Genomic DNA, 21,401 nt, shown 5'->3' on the forward strand with positions numbered 1-21,401 from the left:
GTTCCCCAGAGAAAGTGCCTTGGTCTCTGATCCTGCTTCATCAGGGAACCAGAGCCTAGACCTGTTGGGGGGGTGGGGGTGGCTCTGACCTCACTGACTTAGGACGAGTTGGGAGCCTGTCACCTCCCACCTTATGTTTTCCAGTGACCTGAGTTTCAATTGCTGCCTTGCTACTTCCTCCCATGTCTTAAGCAAGTGCTTTCACTTCTGAGCCACAACTTTCTCACCTATAAAAGGGGGTTCATGATGGCCTCTCCTGGTGGTGTGGTTGCTATGAGGGTGGGCAGGGAGGCGAGTCCAGCAAACCTGGCCCACACACGCCAGTGCCTTCTCCCTCCCCAGTCCCCCTTTCCTCTCCTTCTACTCCTGCTGCATGAGCCCCAGGGCCCTAACCCTGCCGGCCCTCTGCCACCGGGCTACCTGTGTCCCCAGCAGCCAGGCCCAGGGCTGGGCTCCCCTCCCATCTCTGCTCATCTGCGATCTGACCCCTGCTGCCTTCCTTGTAACTTGCAGGAAGAGAGATCTTTTCTGCTTTATTCTGGCTGCACTGTGGCTGCACGCAGTAGGCACTGAACAAGTATTGATTTAGTAAAATCTGTCAGTTTGGGTAGGGAAAAGGAGGAGAATGGAGAACAAGGAAGGACTAGAAAACCGGGCGTAGCCTCTGCCAGAGGTGAGGAGCCTTTCCACCGGCCACCAGTCCTGTGCTGCAGCCATGCTGGCCCTGGGGCTGCAGGCCTGCCTCTGCTTAGCAGGTAAGGCCACTGCCTGCTGGCAGGAGGGCACTGGGCTCCGTGCATGCTCAGGACTCGGGTCTCAGGAGAGGGTGCCTTTCCCCTGAGGTTCCCAGATTTTGAGGTTAAGGGAAAACAAAGTGGAAAAAAACTTTTTTTCAAATGTCAGTCCAGACCTGGTGACAGAAGCCTCACCTCCCCTCACCAAATCCAGGGGCCCAGAGTCCAGAACCCAGTTTGCTGTTCTGCACATAATTTCACTCATTCATTTCCTTATTTACGCAACTAACCAACAAGTCTTTAGTAGGTGCCTGTCAGAAATGGTCCCTGACTGTACTGAGCTTACAATCCAGTGGGGGTTAAAGACACTCGGCAAGAAGATAGTAAATAAAATCATTGCAGAATGTGACAAGTGAAGAGGAGGAAATACTGGGGGGGGGGGTTCACAGGGAGAGGCATGGAGGGGGCTCTTTAGGTCAAGTTGGCAGGGCCGGTTCTCTGAGGAAGGGAGATTTGGGCTGAGTCTAAGAGGTAAATGAGGGAAACGCAAGAGGATGGTGACTTGGAAAAGTTCAAGGTTCAAGACCCACAGTGGCCACAGAACTGACAGGAGTCACTGCGTGATTGAATGACAAGGACAGAAGGAGGGCCCAGAGGTGACTCCTGGGTTGGGGCTGGCTGGAGACGCTGGAGGGAGGAGGGGTGCCGGTTAATGAGCTGGGGGTCTAGGACAGAGCAGACTGGCAGGGTGACTCTATGTGACGTACGGAACGGCAGCCGGACGCACACGGAGCTCAGTACTGGACGCCTCAGGACAGTGATCAAATCCAGAAGATCGGCTGGGCAACGGTTTGTCCAATGGTAGCCTGTGACCCATTAGATCCTAAAATCAGTGTAGTGGGCCATAGTCAGTGATATGAAACAAATAGGGGTAACAAAGGCCAAAGTGAATCACACATCATAAGAAAGAGTCGTATTTTTTTCTATTGCCTTTCCCGGGCGCAGGGGTCCTCCAGCTCCAGGCAGCGTTTTCCTCTGGTGGGTGAGGAGTTTCCGGCTTCTGGGCCAGTGCTTGTGGGTCCTTTTCCCCGTGCTCCCACAGTGTGCCCCGCTCTCCTCAGTTTCCTCTCCTCAGGCACGTGGGGTGAGGCTGGCTCGTAAGGCCTGGGACCCCCTAAGATCCTGGCTTCAGGCTCTTCATCCCCCTGCACAGCAGGGCCTGGGCCGAGCTGAGTAGACCCCTGACCAGCCCTTGTTTGCTGGGACCCCGGCAAGGACACGGAGTCAGCAAGGAAGGAGGCGGACATTCAGGTCCTGGGGCTCGGGGCTGGTCCCCGGAAGTTTCACTTGTTCATGAGTTTGTTCATTCGTTCTGTCACTCATTCCTTCCTTTCTTTTCAGCACATCGAGCCCTTCTGATGTGCTGGGCGCTGGGAATAGAATGATGAATACAGCTTGTTCTTTGCTCCAAAGTGGCCTGGACCTGGTGGTAGAGACACAAAAGCAAAATGGTCCTTTCCCCGGAGCTTTTAGAAAATTCTGGTGCTGGTCGCAGCAAATCCAGATCCTGAGAATCCGTGTATTTGAAAGGCTCCCCAGCGGTGACTCAAACGTGCAGCCCGTTCTGAGCCCCTGGCGCCTAAGTCAGGGCAGCACCATGTGATAACTGAGGGCCTGGGAACCCCACGCAGGGTCCCTGAGTCCTGGCTCTAACCCTTCCCCCTGGGTGGGCTTGGCCAAGTCACTTAACTCTCAGTGACTTGGTTTCCTCCGTTATCACACAGGCGCAGTGACAGGGCTATTGGAAGGACTGAACCAGCTAAGGGCACATCACAAGCGAGCAGGAAACACCACCTACTGTTATCAACACTAACAAAGCTGCACTGCAGCATGCAGGCAGGGCACCCACCAAAATGGGGCAGAGCGGTGAGGAGGGAGCTGGCAAAGGGAAGCGGGAGATGAGGGCATAAACGAGCAGGTGGGGGCTGCCAGTCCTTCTGGCCAAAGCAGCAGCTTGTGCAAAGGCTTGGAGGCAGAGCTGTGAGCAATTGGAGGGCCAGCGGTGAGGGGCCTGGCGGGAGAGAAAGGGTTGGGAGGCGGCCTGTGGCGTGACTGACAGCTCTTTGGGGACCAGGACGTGGGTGGAGGTGGCCATACAGTGACAGCCTTTCTCCCCACAGCCCTGCAGCTGGCGAGCAGTGACAAGACCTTCCAAAGGGTGGAGGAGGAGCGGAGCTGGCTGGGGGCCCTGCAGTACTGCCGGCAGCACCACACGGACCTGGCCGACCTTCAGAGCTTCAACAGCCCGAGCGCCATCAGCAGCCTCTACTTCCTCACCAGAAGCACCGGGGCCTGGATCGGCCTCTTCTTTGACGTGCACACCCATGGCCTGAGGTGGTCCAGCGGCTCCGTCTTCACCACCCCCAAGTGGAGCATGCTGCCCATCTTCAAGGAGGGCATCTGCGCCACGCTCTATTCCGTGGCTGTTGTCCCCAGCCTGGGGGCCGCCTTGTGCACAGCGCAGAAGCCCTTCATCTGCTACGAAGGTGTGTTCAGAGACCTGTTCAGGCCTGGTCTTCACCCAGGATTGCTTTTCAAGAGCAAATGAGAGCGAGGGAACTCACCAGCCCGTGACTTTCAAGGATGGCTGACTGTTATCTTAGCCCATTTTTCCTACATTCCTCTCAGCGGCCTTAGTTTCTATCTTCTCTGTCCCTCATTCCCCAGAGTCCATCTAGAGAAATGGGGGTAAATCAGGGTCGAGAAAAAGCAAAATGTGGAATGTTCTACTATGTCCCCTCTTGCCAATTAAGGATTTAGGGGAAGAGGGAAAAGACAGGGAAGAAAAAGGGAAAGACGGTGGGGATTCAGTTGCATCTACGCAGAAATGGGAGAATTCAAGGTCTCTCGCCTTCTCAAAAAGCAGTGTGGTTTTGTCTCATGGGGGTGTGGGAGGTGGAACAGCCATTCTCTGGGAGACCCCCTGCTTCCAGGGAGGAAGTGGGTGCAGCCAGCCGCCCAGGGCACCTCCGCAGGAAACCCACCATCAGTATCAATGTACATGGCACTGGCCAGCCTTGTCCCCCACAGCGCTCTCTCCCCCAGGGGGCCCACGACAACGACCCTTGTCTGAGATCATGCAGGGGGATGGTTAAAGACCAGAGAGCATTTTCCTGGTAAAAAAAAAAAAACACACAACAACAACAAGTACCAGTTTCTGCTTTTCTCTCTGTTAGCCAAGGCCCAGCCCAACTCTATACCACCTTAACTCCTCAGAGAGAGGCACGGAGGACCAACCTGAAACGTCCCCCAATTCTCCACCACTGTACCTGTCACAGGGCATGGAAATGTTGCGCACGGTGGCCCTGCCTTGACCTCGGGGTTGCAAAGCCAGCAGGAGTGGCTGCCAGGGTGGGAGCCCTGCCAAGGAAGGGCTTTGTGTGAGGTGCACCTGACGCCCCCACCCACACCCTGTCCACCTCTGCACCCTCCTCCCTGGGGTCTGCCCGCCTACAGTCCCCTCTCTCGAGAGGGAACTTTCAAAAACCTCAGACCTCTTCACTTAAACACATTCAACAGGTCCCGTTAGCACTTGGAATCACATCCGTTTTGTAGCCAGCCAGGCCCTGCTTCACCTCTGTAGCCTCCTTTCCGATTTCTCTCCCTGGCCACGCAGGCTGCTTTCCACTCCGCAAACCCACGCTGTCCCTTCCCTTCCCACCTTAGGAGCTTGGCCTTTGCCTGGCTGGGGTCTTCCTTCCGACCTCTTTGCAAGGCGTGCTCCTTCTCATGTTCTGCTCAAGAGCAAGGGTCCTGCTCATCTTATTTCTGCTGTTTTCCCAGTAGAAATAAGCGTCTAGAATAGCCTAGAAGAGCGTCTGCCATGTAATTGGAGAGTGCACACTCTCCTCTTTCCTCTGTCTCTCTTCTCTCTGTGTCTGTCTGTCTGTCTATCTAATGTAAGCAGGAACAAAGGAGCCTGTCTAACCTTGAGCAAGGCTTCTCCCAGATTCAACTCGGGGGTTCCTGGCACCTGCAGAGTATCCTGCCAGCCCCACTCCTGCCCACAACACATGGTCTGTTTCTGTTTTACAGACCCTGCTGAGGCGCATCGCGACCCCATGGAGCCCATTTTCAGCCTGATGCCCTCTCCAGAGCCAGGTACACACCTAGGAGCTCAGCCACCGGACCAGCTGGTCACCACTCCTCCACCGGGCTGAGGGATCCCTGGCTTTGCCGCCCCCCAGGTGAAAACCCCTGGAGAGCGTCAATGCATTTATTATCCAGAGAGAGAGGTGACTTGATCAGGGTCCCCAGTCACAGTGGCAGCGCCCAGGCTGCAGCCCCGCTGTTCCGATGCCCCCACCTCAGTGGCTGGCCCACAGCCCGGGCCCATCTATCTGGATTATCAGTGTCCTGGTATTTAAAAAAAAAATTTCCCTTCCTGTCTGGTGTAGAGGGATTGCAAGGAAGGCAAAGTACACTCCTCCATCGGCCTGCTTTGCGGGCTTGGTTTCCTGCATGCTGTGGACTATGGGGGTGCAAAGTGAAAATGAGTCTTCCGGGGCAGGCAGACCTGCCTTTGACCCTCACCTTGCTACCTCATATGGCGAGTTTGGGCCAGTCATCGACCCCCGGACCCTTTCTAAGCAACTCTGTGAAACGAAGTTAGGATCAGCTTCTACTTCTCAGGATGACAGCGGGGATTTACAAAGACAACGTATGCCACGCACCCAGCTCAGGTTTACACAGGGAAAACGAGGGAAATGTCAGGCAAATCTTGATGGGCCTCGGTCTTGTGTCAGAGAGTCTGCGAGGCCCCATTTGTATCTGAGGATGTGACTCCCAATTCTGTAAACAGAGGTTTTTCCTTCCTCAGGTCTCTGCACTCGCTGCCTCAGGTGGTGCCAATTCCATTCCTCCCCAAACTTGTATCGTTTCGAATCACCAATGTGTGTGGCCTCTGTGTTCTCTGCCCCTAGGGGAGGTCCAGATTGGCGGACTGATCTTTAGGCGATTTGACCACGGAATGACATGGATGGCAGCCCTGGGGTACTGCCGCAGCCACCACACGGACCTGGCCGACCTGCAGACGCTGACTGACCAGGCAGGCAAGGAAGCCTTGAAGTCCATCACCAGCGAGACCGAGGCCTGGATTGGCCTCTACTTCGACGCGGCCTCTAGGTCTCTGAGCTGGTCCAGTGGTTTGGGTGCCAGCATTCCCACCTGGCTGCAGGTGCCCAAGTTCGGGGTAGGACTGTGTGCAGGACTCCGCACCTATGTAAATTACTCCCCCAGAGTCTATTCGGTGGTGTGCTCTTCCCTGCAGCCCTTCATCTGCTTCTATGGTACGTGGCCGTCCTCCCTGCTGGGCCTCGGCAAGGCTAGAACGGGATGGGACGTGGGTTTGCTTAGCAGCGGGAAACACTGAGGATAGACCTGAGGACGCACTTCCTGACTGAGGGTACCTGATTCTGGAGCAGTGTTTAATTTGGGGGATGTTCAAAGAACGGAGTGGGCCCCATCCAGCCTCGGGGCATTAGCAACTAGCAATAGGAATTAGTTGCTTGGCAATAAGTGGTTGAAAGTGTGGGCTCTGGAATCAGACAGACTTTATCACTTGCTAGAAGTAAGGTGGGCAGCATGTCTGAGCCCCCTTTCCACTTCCAGAAAATAGATTTAACAAAATGGGAGTGATGACACCCAACTCATAGGACAGCTTTGAAGACTGAGTGAGGATCATAGGAAGCACCTAGCAGAGGCCTGGCACCCAACAGATGTTAGCTATTGTCACTGTTACTGTCACTATGAATGCATGGGAGCCAGAGGCCGCCCTGCTTATTTTGGATCTTATGAATAATGTCTCCTCAGCAACAGGTTTTGTCCTCTCCTCTCTCCTTTTCCTCACTCCGTCCTTCCTTCCCTCCCGCCCTCCCCCCTTCCTTCCTTTTTGTAACAGCTTTGTTGTGATATATAATTCACATACTTTAAAATTCTTTTGAAGAGTCTGATTCAGTGGGTTTTAGTACGCTCACTGGGTTGTCCAATCAGCACTACTGTCTAAATTTAGGACATTTTTTTTCACCTCCAAAAGAAACTCCTTGTTCTGTAAAATAAGAAAGATGGCTCCTCACATGAAGAGCTGTTGTGAGGAACAGACTGTGACAGGACCTCTCTGTGGTTGGCATGGGTGGGTATATAACACATGCGTCCCCCTGAATTTGGTGATTTCAATGGAGGCTGGCCCAGCAGTGCCCGGTGGGACTTCTCCCAGGCCCAGTAGGTGTGACAGAGCTGTGTCCCCTCACGCTCACTCTGGGTGTTTACCTGCAGACCCCTCCATCGGACACCGGCAGTCGGCAGCGCTCCCTGTGCTCATCAATACTCCCTCCTTGGAAGTTACGACGGGGATGACACCCCAGCCAGGTATACGCCTGTTTTCTCTCGTATGGGTGCTTTCAGCCAATGCTTGGTAGGATCCTGGGGTCTTCAGGGCCTGGCAGGTGGAAGAGGGTGTCTCACAAGCAGCAGCACAGGGTCGGCCCCATGGGTCCTCTGAGAAGGGCCAGAAAAGAGGTGAGCCAACGTGGGTGGCAGCCAAGGGCCATTTTCACAGACACGGAGTGCCCCCCACACTGCTGGGCTGGCTGGGGTTGGGAGAAGGAGGACTCCATCGCCAGCAACCTCCCTCCTTGAACTGGGCCACTGAATTTACAGTTCCAGGACCAGGAGACCCGAGAGAGGCAGGCTGTGCAGTCTCTCAGGTGAGGTGACCTGGGCCTGGCCTGAGAGACGGGAGGATGCTGGGCAGAAAAAGCAGCAGAGAGGCCTTTGAGGTTGGGTATCCCGAGAGGGAAGCACAATAGAGGTGCCTGTTGAACCCCGTCTTATGCTGGGCACCTCGGAGAGAAGATGAGGGGCGAGCTGTGGGGACTATGTGTAGGGATGTGGCTGGGAACGACAGCGGTAGCGCTCCTTGAGCATTTTTAAATTCCTGAAAGCTCTTCACAGTTATTCTCTCGTTTTGCTTCCCAAGAGTTGACGAGGATAATGAGGGGCCCCTCACAGGTCTGGCTTCTGTACAGATTCCTACATCACACAAAGAAAGGTCTGATTGCCTTTTTTTGAGGACACGGAGCAATGAGGGGACTTGCTCCCAGAGCTTCATGAATTCTGGGAACACAAAGGAGACGTAGGGCCCCTGCTGAAGGAGCTGACAGCCAGATGGGAAGGGAGCTGGTGAAAGATGGTGTTGCCTGTGTAGTCGCAGGCCTGGTGGGGACACAGCACAAGCAAGGGGGCTGTCGCAGCTCCTGTAATCACGTGAGGATTTCCTGGAGGAGCTGATTTTGAATAATGAAGAAGAGGTAGCTTGCGAAGGACAGTGGACGGGGCTAAGTGGGGGCTTGCAGGTAGGAGCTGCAGGTAGGTTGGGGTGCTGAGCAGGGAGGCCCAGATCACGCAGGAGGGTGCTAAGGAATGCGGCCCTACCCCGAAGGGAACAACGCCAGGGCCCTGTCTGTGGTCAGATTCAGTTTGGGAGGGGCAGAGGGGCCTGTGTTCGTCCCATCTAAGTTTTCACCGAGCGCCTGTCCGGCTGCCCCTGGCCCGCTGGCCACCGCTTCAGGAGGCCCTCCTTGCTTACTTGTCACAATGTGCAGGGACTCCGGGGGCCACAGACGGACGTACGGTCCCTTCCTGGCCACTCAGCACCATTGGCTGGTGTCCTGGCCCCGCCTGGGGGGCCTTGGCCGGGGTCCCGGGTGCGGCGGGTACCTACAGAAGCCCCTCTCCTGCCGTAGGAACCAGCGCCCACCGGGGTCACATCGCAGCCGCCGGGCTCGACCCCGAGTCTTGCGGCTCCAGCACCCCCTGCGGAGCCTCTGTCCCCTCGGAAGAGGCCGGGCGCCCACTGGCCTCTACTTTGAGCCCCGGGGGACCCTGTGACTGAGGGCAAGCCCGTGACTCTGCGGGAGGCAGCGGCGAGGCCCTGGCTGGGCTCCCCCAGGCGGTGCCTCAGTTTCCCCCAGGATGGTGTCACCCCCTTTGTGGGTCACTTACCTCTATGGTCCCCCGGCTCTGCTCTGAGCCTTGAGGAGCTTTTGGGCCGGAAGACAGCGCCTCCGACACTTTGGGTTCCGGACGCCATGCTGGGTGGAACCGTGGCGCGCCCTGCGCCGTGCGTGGGCAGCCCCGCGCCGTGCGTGGGCAGCCCCGCGCCAGCCGCCCCCGCCCAGAGACTCCTGCGAGCCCGAGACCCCACCCCGGCCCGGCCCCAGGCACGGGTTGTGGGGGGGGAAGTAGGTGGGGTGTGTGCTGGGCCAGCCTCCCGCTCCTGGCTGCATTCCAGGCCACTCCACAGGGGGCTGCGCGGCCAGTTCACCCTCCCAGCCTCCATGGATAATAATTCAGGATGGGCGTCTAGGGGAGAAACAATCTACTTGGCTGCAGAAGACTGACAGCCGAGGGTTGGGGGCCCTACTATATACCGTGTTTCCCCGAAAATAAGACGGGGTTCTTATATTCATTATTGCTCCAAGAGATGCATTAGAGCTTGTGTTCCGGGGGGGTGTCATCCTGAAAAATCATGCTAGGGCTTATTTTCCGGTTAGGTCCTATTTTCGGGTAAACACGGTACTTACTGTGTGTCCTTGGGCAAGTTTCCTCAACAAATGGTAGTTACTACCATTCTAATCCCAGTTCACTAGTGAAATGATTAGCCATGTATTCCGTCTCCCGTCCTTACCAGTTGGATAGACAGGACTGGAACTCATTCTCATTTTAATAGTTAAAAATGATTATGAATGATCACAATTATGAATTAGTGAGACTGCAGAATCTCACAGGGCAGGGTGCTTTATGTATCTTTTCCAGGCCTAGAATAGTGTTTTTCACGTTGGTAGATGATTTAATTCAATAATCTCATTCCCTGAGTACCTGTTTTGAACAAGGCTTTGAACCATGGGCACCAAGGTGAGCAGGACCTGTTTCCCGTGTTTAAAAGAGCTTAGTCTAACAGGGACGAATAGAGACCCAAGATACTTTGGTAAGTGCGGCACCAGAAGTGTGAACCAAGAGCCTGGGCAGGAAAGGGTCTCATGCATTCTACCTGGAAAGGTGGTAAGTAGTCCTCTCTTATCCATGGTTTCACTTTCCTTTCAGTTTCAGTTACCTGTGGTCAACCACAGTCCAAAAATATTAAATGGAAAATTCCAGAAATAAACAATTCATAAGTTTTAAATTGTGCGTCTGAGTAGCATGATGAAATCTTGGGCTGTCCCACTCTGCCCACACTGTACAGGCTGCCTGCCCTGAGAGAGAAAGAGAGGACATCCATATAACTTTTAGTACAGTATATATTGTTAAAATTGTTTTATTAGTTACTGTTGATAATCCCTTACTGTGCCCAATATTTAAACTTTATTATAGGTGTCTATGTATAGGAACAAAATGTAGTGTATATATAGGGTTCAGTACTACCACAGTTTCAGGCATTCACAGAGTATCTTGGAACCGATCCCCCATGGATAAGATAGGACTGCTGTAATTGGGCAAAAGGTAATGGGGGATTTCAGCAGGCAGCCAAACCTAGAAGGTTCTTCCTGACAGAGGGATCAGCATGGGCAAAGACAGGTAGATGTGCAAGTGTGTAGTTTGGGAATGACAAGCAGTCTAATGTGACTGGAGCGTTAAGTCACATATTTGGGAAGGGAGTGGCAAGGGACGAGTGGAAAGAGTTTGTAAACTAGGGTCAAATGCTGAAGCCCCCAATCCTGTAGTCAGTGGTGGAGCCATCAGAGATTTTTGGCAAGGGAGCAAAATGCTCAGATTGGTACTTAATTGAAGCAAGGTGTGATAATGAGATGGGACAATGCCTGTACTAGGAAGCAAAAGGTAAAAAGCATGATTCAATATTACATGTGTTCTACAGTCACAACAAGGTTGAAAGGAAACACCAGCTTAGCTTAGGAAAAGAGATTGGGAGGAAATTTGTGAAAATGTTAACAGTGGTTATATGCAGGTGATGAGATATGAATGTTTTGGGAGTTTACAGATTTATTCGTCTCATTAAAGAAATTTACAATGCTTGGGGTGGGGAACGAAGAGGGCCTTTGGAGAGGAAGCTGACGAGGAAGGGTCTGTGTGGGGAAAGCCTGTGACAGTCTGGCTGGGTGGAACCAGGCCACCCAGGCCACATGTGGAGCAGCAGAACGAGAAGAGACTTGAGGGAATTGATTTTACATCATTTGCAAGTGACGTTAATTGAAGAAATACAAACACATTTTTAAAAAATGCTCAGCTTTGTTCACTGAATGACAGAAATGCAAATTAAAAAGCCAGATGCATTTTTAAAATTGATTTTTCTTTACTTACCAGTTTGGCAAAGATTTAAAAAGGGTGATAAAGCTGACAAGAATGTGGGAAAATCAGCCTGGCAATGTGCGTCACTTCTGAAATGTGCACGGCCATCACACAGAGGTCTACCCTTGGACAAGTATTAAGGAAATAATAGTACAAGGTGCACACATATATACGCATTCTCCATTCACAAAGTTATTGGTTGCAGCGTTGTTTATTCCAGTGTAAAATCAGGTCAGTAAAAGCAGATCAGTCAAATAAGTTCTGGCACATTCAAGGAAGTACTATGCAGCCTTTAAAGAGAATAAAATCGATTTTTACGCAAATTAAAAGATTCAAGTTAACAGTGGTTGTCTCTGGGTCAGGGCAGCGGATATTTTGCTCAAGTCGTCTACCATCATATACCACAAAAATAATACGGTTATTTCCATATTTGACAAAAAAAGGCATCTGCAAGGCACTCTCAGGACTTTGGTGACTGAACCTGAGAGCAAGTGAGAGGGAGTAACGGGGCAGCTGAGGGACGCTGGGGTCTCTGGCTGGAGCACCTCAGCAGATGGGCAGCCATACAGGGGAGAGGAGGTTGCTGGGGGGAGGCTGAGCTTGGTTTTGCAGGTGCTTCCTTTGATGGAGATGTTGGGGGTCCGTGGCTGCCATGGTCGGAGCTCTGTGGGGCTGGCTGGCATACAATATAAGTGGATCGGGCCTTTTGTGGTAGGAACTACTGAAAGAACACATTTGGTGCTGAGGAGAAATCTCCTAACTGCCCAAGCCCCACAAATCCTGTATCAGGGACCCTTTGAGAGACATGATGGTTTAGCAACTCAAGGGCCGGGTACACGAGCCTGCGGGAGTCAGTCAAGGACTGGCCGGCACTGAGCTCCCCACCGGAATCAATCATGGCCGGGGCTGCTAGCTCAGGGGCAGTCACCAATCTCAGATCGCCTTGCTTCTGGCTGTATTTGCAGTGACTCCTTTATTTTCCCCTCCTGTAGCTGTGCCCAGTGAAGGAACTGGCACTGGTATGAGAGATACAGCTACTACCACTGAGGTCCCACATGTGAGCGTGTTTAACCACCCAGAGTCTGAAGAACACACTCCAGCACCAGAATCAGGTAACAGCTTCTGGTTACCACATTCCCACTCTTATCAGCCAGACAGTGAAATCTCGAAAGCACAGGGCCCCTGACACCTGTTTATGAAAGACAGCATGAAATGATGAGAAGGGACCAGGAATAGGAACAAGGATGAGGGTCCTAGAGTTAGCTCCCTGGCTACTGAAAGCTTAGGGAGCCAATTCCCTCACTTCCGAATCTCCGATTTCTCACCTGCAAAAGGGGAAGGTATAGTAAAAACTGCCTTGCTCACAGCAGGGGGCAAACCACCCAATGAGATAAGTGAGCAAAGGTGCTTTATCAACTATAACATGCTACACAGATATAAAGTAATCCTGTTAGGAGGTTGTAATTCCTGTCTGCTTATCGAGGCTCACGGCCGCAGGCTGAGCTTGTTAATAGGCTCAGAGAACTTAGTTTCCTGGGTGGAATGGTGTGTGGCATCTAATTAATACATTTTTTAGAAGGAAAATACAGAAGAGAAACTGCTTGATGGGGGAGGAGAAGCTCGCTTACCGTCCGTCATAGCTCTTTCCTTTCAGCCATGAGTTGGTTGGTCCTCCTGTGGCTGAGTAGTCTCTTGTTCAGCAGTTTTTTTTTTTTTTTTTCCTTTTTGAAATCCTAAATCACCATGTACCATCGATGGTGTCCAATGGGCACTCCCGACTGCTGAGAACTTGACGTTTTCAAAGGGCAGTAGGAGAATGTGCGCCGAACCAGGCAGCTCTTTGTTTTCCAGGGAAACTCTTTGGAATCCTGAAAGCAGATTTTATTGTCCCAGCTCTGACGGACCCAGAGGATATGAAAGACCAGTTTTTGAGTGAGGTGAGACTTCTGCCTACCTCTAATTTTGATTAGTCCGACGACTTGACAATGGAAGCAATATGGTCAAAACCAGTATGAACAGAGAAAAAGCTGTGGAAAATTAGCTCGTCTTTTCCCGTTGTCATCACTTGAGCTCATGGGGACGCGTTGGCTCATGTGCTGGGGATCTTTTCAGATCCTGTTCTTACTCTTTCCAACCATTTCCCTCAGTTCCTTTTTCTTCAATCAAGACAACATAGTCAGAAGGACTTGAATTTGGGTCTTTGCTTTCCACTTAATAGTTGTGTGACCTTGGGCAAGTAACTTACTCTTTCTGAGCCTCCGTTTCCTCATGAATTAGGAACAACAGTACCAACAATACCAACAATACCAACTTATATGGTTGGTATTATGATTAGATGAAACATTCATATAAAGTGCTTAGCAACTTGGCTCATATAAAGTGCTCAGTGAACATAAACATTAGCTATCGTGATCATTATCAACATTGTTATTCTCAATGTACATTTGTTCCAGGCTTTCTTTTTTTTCTTGTTCTTTGAAAGTATTGTGAGATGGGAGATTGTGAAGAATTATTCCTAAATATTACGACGAAAGCCTCAAGCTGATTTTTGAATATGGCCCAAGGGCTCATTTTTCAGTTATATCAGATAATCAGAGGATGTCAGACAATTCTTTATGGGTCATCTGGACCAAATCATAATTTTACAGACAAGGAAACAGACTGGCATTTACCTGGTAGCTGATTGTAACTTACCTATAGGCCAAAGAAATAGCCAATAGGCAATTTGCTAAAATCTCACAAACCCAGGTTTCTAGAAAGAATGGAGTGTATATGTGTGTGTGTGTGTGTGTGTGTGTGTGTATGTATGCGCAAATGTGCACATGCCAGCAGCATAGAAGGGAGTGGTGAGTTTTGCTCTTGAAGGAAAAACAGGTGCAAATTATGCAACTCAGCATCTGATAAATTTTTAAGTAAAAGTTCAAGTAATAAGACTGCAGTGCTGAGTATCAGGTCTACCAAAGTCAAGGACATTTTTGGCGGTGAGGGGACCAAGCCGGAAGCCAGAAATAGGAAAATTGGTCAAAATGAGGAAGTCCATCTTCCGGTCACGTTTGTGGGACTATATCTATCCCATATTCAGGGGAGAATTTGTACCTCACGGATTTAAAGATGGGATTGCTGGGGACAAAGCTGAGTGTGGGGGAAGGTAGACTATACATTGTCAGTTTTAGCAACATTTAAAATTCCAAATGGAAGGAAAAGAAACACCTATAGCCAACGTGTCCCTGGGTTCCAGGGACAGGGACAAAGAAACGCTGTCACAGCACACACAGTGCCAATGGACTTAAGGCTGTTAACCCTGGCTGAAGTTGGAATCCCCTGGGGAAATTAAAAAAAAACACACAGAAAACCCCTGACCACCTGCCGGCAACCCTTAGAGATTCTATTGAATTGTTCCAGGTGGAGCTCAAGGGCACCCCACTCCCTTTTTTTTAAGTTGTGCAGTGATTCTGAGGAACAGTCAGGGGTGAAGAGCACCAATTAAGTCATTTATTTTAGTCTCCTTTGTCACCAGACTTTCTTTTGGCTGGGGGGTAGGAGTTCGAGGTGGTGGCAGCGGCCTAACAAAATTGATTCATGTACTTTCCCATCGGTGAAGGTGCTCATGACGAAAGGCAGGCAGCTGGAAGGAGGCTAAGAACAAGAAAGGGTATGGCAGACATAAGAGGTGATGGGTGGACAGTTTAGGACTGAGCTGATGAGATCACAAGACAGTGTCAATAGTTTCTCTCTTTTTGATGTTTCAGATCCAAGAAGTCTTAAAGGTAACATTAGGTCATGAGCAATTCAGACTGAAATGGGTCGGCTTTGAAGTCAACAAAAAATAGCGCCAAGTCTACTGATCCGGGGAGACTCCTTCTCACACAACTTAGGATTTTGAGTGAATTGTAGTATTGCAATTCCTAGTAGATGAGAATTAGAAATAAGTCCAGCTATGTGAAGAGGTTAACTGGTGGAATTTCAGACCTACATTCAACGCAAAAGAAAACTACGTATGCAACCTGCATCCCTGGATTTTATAGAATGAAATGGGTAAGCAGGAGAAGATGGAGTTATTAGGGAACAATAACCTTGAGAATGACAAGCAAACACGAACAAAAAAAAAAGAAACCCCAACGAAACAACAAAAATCCTGAAACAAACCCCATTAATCTCTCTGGGGAATTCAGAGAGAACAGTAGTGGTCTAAGAAGCTAAGTGGGGTCTTACTTCCAAAAAAAGTGGACACTTTCTTTATCAGCAACAAGTTAAAGAGATTTCAAATTCTCGGGAATGAGGAGCTCTCTAAGGGTGTTATCACAATACAATATATTTAAATGCTAGCTATTTGTCCTACACCTAAATATTTCTTACCTGTAAGTTGGGAAATCATAAGCCATTGTTCTTAATGTTAAAATACACCTTCAGAATAATGTCCCTGCAAACATTTTCTTTCTGGTTTTTCTCCAAGTATCCTAATCACCCAGATACACGCTAAAAGTAAGAGAGTACTATGTCAAATACAGTAGCAACTTTAGTCTGAAATGTTTAAAGTTAAAGTTTATTTGTATTCTTTGTAGGATTATCGATAAAAGACCTCAAACATTATCTATATCTGTACATGTACAAGAACCATCAAAAATTATTCACAGAACAAAAATAAATCTTCTTTAGAACAAACCCAGGTAATGAAATGCAGATATGGATCTCACATATGGAACAATCTAAGTGCTACCAGCACAAAAATATGGCTTTAAAAATAAAATAAAATCTTGGGTTTTGTTTTTCTAAGGTGTATTTTTCTCTTTCTTGAAATCAAAAATAAATTATTTAGAGCTACCCTTGTAACATAGTCATGTGTATTAACACCCGTTTATTAAGGCCCTGGAGATGAAACACAAAAGTGAATTTAGAAGGTCAAGTCCTCACAGGTGTGATTCAGGTGAGTGTTCTGCTGTCTGCTTGAGTTAATTGTAATGTAACTAGGAAATACCTAAGCACCAGTCAAAAGTTGACCTTTACTGTTTAGTTCAACTTTCATACAGGTTAATGGTCATTGAATCAATTAGTATTTAACCTTTTGGTGAACTGGGAATTGAAATGTTCCCTTGGGAGTTTGGAAATGACATAAATATGATATTTATACATAGATATTTGTAACCCCACACAGATGATGGAGACCCCCTAAAACACAGCTTTTGTGGAAATCTCTCTACAACAACAGATAAGTCTGCAAGTCCCAAAACTAAATTTCCTAGGGAAAAACGAGGGCATTTGAATAAAAAAATAAGAACTGAGTAGGAAATGAAAATGCATGCTGAAATTTGGGCAAAAACCACCATTTTGCTTTCCTTGGGCAGCTGGCTGCATTTGCCGAGTCCTGCTGAGCTGGTTACTCAGTCACCTGAGGATTAACTGATCAGGAACCAAAACTACATCTTTCTGGATCCTACTGTCAGATCAGTGAGATTCACCTTTCTTTCTATGACTCCCCAAGGTATCAATAATGATATCTAGAGTTCTTGAGCTAACATCAAACCAAATCAATTTCAAGTTACTTTAACTTATATATATTTACATATAACACATATGGTACATTTTAAAGAAAAGAGAACCATTGTCATAAAATCTTAACAAATAAGCTACAAATCTAAAAACCCAAGAAAGTTTGGGAATCACTGCTCTATAAGATGGATTGATATTCAGAAAAAGGAAGCCCTAGGAGTTGTGTGTCTTGTGTGAGGGTGCACGCGTTACCGAGAGAACTGCCTTTCCATCTACCTGTGTATTCTTAAGAGCAGGCCCAGGCTATAAATCCCCATTTCCTGGAACTTTTGGGCTGCTGAGAAGTCTGCTGTGCAGTGTCCCCCTTTGGCTCATGTTATCTTCCTCAGGTTCTTTCACTCCTCATAAGATATTTATTCTATCTCATGCAAATTTCATCACTTTTGTCTTTCCTAAACTCAAGAGCTTTGTAACGAGGTGGTGACAAGAGAATGTTTCTAGAACTAATAATCACTCAAACACGAAAAGAGATTGTATTTAAAAATTCAACAAGCCAGTACATCTTGTTTTTAAAAAACGAGTCAAATATGAATAGGTCTTTTCAATGGAAGTATCGATAAAAAACAAAGTATGCCAAATTCTTGGCTCCCAGCTAGGGGTGCGAAGACAACTATGCACTGCTGGGGCAAGCAGGAGATTTCACTGCGAGACTTGAAAAAGAGAAGGGGAAGGAAGAAGAAAGCCCTTTTAATTTTCCAGTCGGTAGGAGAAGTTGGCCTCCAAAGATGTGGCTGAAAAATGCTGTAAAGCTGTGGCATGGGCTCAGGAGCTGCTGAGTGACGCCCAGTGGCAAGTCTAGTCTGGTGTCAAGCCTGGGGTTCGGGGTCACGTGGGACTTAGGTAATCTTGAAGAGGGTTCCTCCCCCAACTTCAGTCCCACAACCAGTCTTCTCAGCAACTTCACACTGGAGATGACTAGAACTAAACGTGGAAGACAAAAGAAACACTACTGCAAACTCACTTGATGGCAACTGTCTTGCTCTGGGACTTCCAGAAAAGAACTGCTCCCAATCCTCTGAGGGCAGCGTGAGAGTCAGGGGTCGACGGAACTACAGACCCGCGAACAAAGGCCACAGTGAAAAGCTTTACTTCTAACATCAAGCTAATTCTCAAGGGCATACAGCAGCATAGACAGAAAACCCTACTTTTTCTTGCACTGCCCAATGCCATTGCAGGGAAAGGCGGCAGTGGACCAGAGAAAGCTAATTCTGATCAACCTGATGCCAAGTGAAAAAGCCAAAAGCTCTCGCAGCACGATCACCTCATCTCATCCCGTTTTCCTTATGCACAGACTGCCCTGGATGAGAGGGCCTGGAACCCAGCACGTGCTCAGGTGTGTGTTACAGCTACCTGGTGGTAACCTCCCCTCTGTCAGGGCTTGTACTGCACAGAGTCAGGGAATATGAGGACCCAATGGAAACGTAACTCTTTTTGCTGTTTCAGCCCAGACAGCTCAGTGTACCAGTGACATAAAAGGGACTAGGAAGCCCTTTTCCTAAATCCTACCAACACCGTCCTTGATGGCAAGTCCGGTCGTCAGGTAGACAAGCACTTGGCAAGCACTTGCCCTGAATTCCCAAGTCCACTCAACCCAGGTCTGTGCTGAGCCCCACAGTGTGGTGACGTGTTGGGTGGAGGAAGTAAAAGACACGGCCACGTATATTCACCCGCTTCTCCAACCACGTCCCTCCCCCCAGCAGAACAGAGGTTTGTACCTAGTTGGACTGAAGAAAAGCCAATTAAGCACTACCTCCACAAAAATGATCGCCTGTTGCTGCCTTCTTCCATACTTAAAACAAACAAACCAACCTCAGAAAAATATTTGGATAGAAATAGGCTCAAAGGATAATCTAAAATTTAACATCTCGCAACAACTCTGAACTTCTAGCTCATTTCTAACTTCATTATTATGATTATTTTTCACTCTCTTCATTCAAGGTTACTTGATAACAGAGGGCTGCATAATCTAGGTAAACATTTGGGGCATTTAATCTTCCAAGGTAGGCAGCTCTAAGGAGCCCACATGCCAACAGGATATATTGCATCCGTCAAAAACACATTGGATGTTTTGTGTCTCCCCCACAGGCAGGTGAGTTTATCAGCCCTCTGTAATCCACAGCCAACACCTCAGAGCTTCCAAACGTCAGTGCAAGACTTCAGCCACATTACGTACTCACGGCCGCTGAAACTGACAATTCTTTTACCAGGTTGTCTGTGGCTCAATTCGAGGCTTTACGAAGAATGAATCAGACCTGGGTAGAGCTGAGACCAGCCACAAACAGGAACAGAGCTATGTTTACATTTCCCCTTGTCAACAACGGGGAGTACTTCAGAATTGGTAATGGGTTTTTTTCCTTTTAAAATAAGTGATTTTGACCAAAGTGTGCCCTAAGCTTGGAGGTAGAGATAAGAATTTGTAAAATAACTACCAAGGGTCAAGAAAACACACAAGTGCCCGAACACGTGGCCAAGAAGTCTGCAGATCAGATCAGCATAATTGGCAGCCCCTATTTCACGTCTGAGTGGCAGGCACGGGGAGTGTTATGAAGGCAAATGTTTTAAAAGGTCGTGGGTTCGGGGGGCCATGGTGACGTTGCTAAGATGCAAGGTCCCACCTGAGAGAAGGCAGAATGCACGCTGGGGTTCGGTGAAAAGGGATGGTTGGTGTCACCGTCTGGGCTTCACTCAAAAGAGGACACACAGATACATGTTCTCTTGTTCCCTTCCAAATATCGTTATGTAGAAACACTCACCCCTCTCCTTTTTCAAAATTTCCTTAAAGTTTTCAATTTAAAATGAACATCATTAACGTACTTGAGAAATGTTTTTTTTTTTCCAGTATAAACAACTGCCTAGATCTTGCTTCAAGAGATCCGAAACCCTTTTAACGTTATATCTGACAGCACAGAAGGCATGAACGTTTCCTAATTGTGCAGTTGTATGTACACGTGTGTGAATAGGTATTATATATATTTGTATATATAATGTCTAACATGTAACATTCCATACTTCTGATAACCAAGTTTGCATTCAAGATGACAGTTCACATCTTTGGAAAAAAGAAAATAAATTAGCTCCATGACTTTTTCTGTCCTACAATCAAGCCAAGGATGACAAATCTACTAAGAGCATGGGAATAATAACTGGAATGTGCTATCTTCATACTTTTCGTTTTCTTTTTTTCACAAGAGTATTCATCACTTTTAAGAGAGTGATGCTTTGGATTTGGGTTTCCTTTCCAAATTTTACTTAGAAGATTAGAGAAAGAAGCTATTTAAAAGTTAAAGATTGAGATAAAAGTACCCTGCCCAGAGATATGCTAGTTCAATGAATAAAATCTTGATCACAAATAAAAATTGCAACTTACAAATAGAAATTTTTTTAAAATAGGAAATATTCAGAGATTTCTGCTATGGTATGGTTAGCCCTTTTCTGTACAGAAGAAAGGGTGTTTGTTTTGGAAGGTTTATGAACAACATATTTGAATGATCTCTCCAGGGGAGAGTAAACCCTGTTAGTGATGCTATTTCCATCACGGGGGAGGAAAGGGCAGTGGGTTTGTGAAGGGGAAGATGGTATGTAGAGACTCAAATATTTATAGTTTTGTAAACTCTAAAGAGAAAAAAGAACACCCTTTATTACAACTGGGATAAATAAAAAGCCCCTATTCAAAATGGAAAATTCCCATCTGCGGTAGACAGAAGGAAATAAACATAGCCAGGAGTTCAATAGAAATCACTCTGGAAGTCCAGAGTGTGATGCAAGAGCTCTTATCTGTGTCCTCTGAAATGGGGTACCCCAAATCGGATGAGCTATCCATCCAGAACCAGTCTTGGTTGGTCAATGGGATAAAATATCTTGTTTGGATCTTAGTATTTGCATGTGGTCGTAAAGAGAAAGGGGGCTGGAGTGGGGTGTTTTAACTGGCAGGTGAATCCCTGAAAAATCTGTTCTGACAAAGTCTTATTGCACGCCATGCGCGTCTACCAGACAGACAGACACTTGGTCTCCATCTACTGAACCCCTGGGCTCACTTCTTCCTCGAACAACTGTTCCTACCTTCCTCCTCGAACAACTGCAGTGCTTTCAACAAGAGGAAAACAATAATAAAAATAGCAATAATTAAAAAGGTAATCTACATTATTAACTTCCTTTTGGTATATTACAGTGGTGTTTTCTGTACATGGCCCAGAACTAAGTTCCCTATGTACATAGAGACATGGGGGGAAGCCTCGACCTCGGACGTCTTAGCCTCATGCCCTGAAAGACAAGATTCCTTCCTTCATTGGAGAGTTGCCCATCACACTGCTGTTCTCAAGCAGCGACATCCTGTAAACCTGGCCAGGTTGGATAAAGGGCTGAGGACAGGAGAGCAGGGACGTTTCCTTCTGTCTCCTCCCACAGTCTGTCTAGTCACAAAGCCCGTCAGCAGCTGCTGTTTTTGAATTCACCATTCTCCGTGATGGACAGCTTGGTGGGGTTGGTGGGAGAGACGCCATTGCGGGCCTGTGTGCTGTAACGTTCCTTCACCTGCGTCAGCGCGCCCATCAGTCTGGTGTTGGCCAAATCCAGGGACACGATCCGTTTTTCCTACAACACACCAATCACGGCTTTATTCGGGCCACATGCAGGAAGTCACACCACGGTACTCTCTTTACAGAATGACTATCCCGATGCTTTCTATCAAACAGCACGATGCTTCCCAGACAAATGGAACGTCTCTGCCTCTTTCTGCGCACGCGTCAGGCCCAGCTTCCC

The 21,401-nt window shown here is 48.5% G+C and overlaps 2 protein-coding genes across 14 annotated transcripts in view; one reads left to right on the forward strand and one right to left on the reverse strand.

The window, feature by feature from the left end:
* Positions 1–715: 715 nt before the first annotated feature.
* On the forward strand, positions 716–14,926 carry CLEC20A (C-type lectin domain containing 20A; the record flags this gene model as incomplete). The annotated part of the gene is made up of 8 exons (XM_081027023.1): positions 716–755; positions 2,915–3,280; positions 4,830–4,895; positions 5,717–6,082; positions 7,068–7,160; positions 12,089–12,208; positions 12,948–13,033; positions 14,846–14,926. The coding sequence occupies 8 exons, from the start codon at positions 716–718 to the stop codon at positions 14,924–14,926; spliced, it is 1,218 nt and encodes a 405-aa protein (XP_080883149.1).
* RASAL2 (RAS protein activator like 2) overlaps positions 11,294–21,401 on the reverse strand; it is a 271,042-nt gene continuing 260,934 nt past the window's right edge. For 10 of the 13 annotated variants that reach the window (XM_081027011.1, XM_081027013.1, XM_081027012.1 and 7 more), the window contains one exon: positions 11,295–21,233. In XM_081027011.1, coding sequence (XP_080883137.1) covers positions 21,069–21,233 — 165 coding nt within the window. In that variant the 3' untranslated portion in view covers positions 11,295–21,068. Of the gene's footprint in view, positions 21,234–21,401 lie in introns of all 13 variants that reach the window. The other 3 variants (XM_081027010.1, XM_081027005.1, XM_081027009.1) reach the window with 2 other exon arrangements.

The sequence above is a fragment of the Rhinolophus hipposideros genome (assembly GCF_964194185.1).
Source record: "Rhinolophus hipposideros genome assembly, chromosome: 19".
In the NCBI taxonomy this organism is placed as follows: Eukaryota; Metazoa; Chordata; class Mammalia; order Chiroptera; family Rhinolophidae; genus Rhinolophus; species Rhinolophus hipposideros.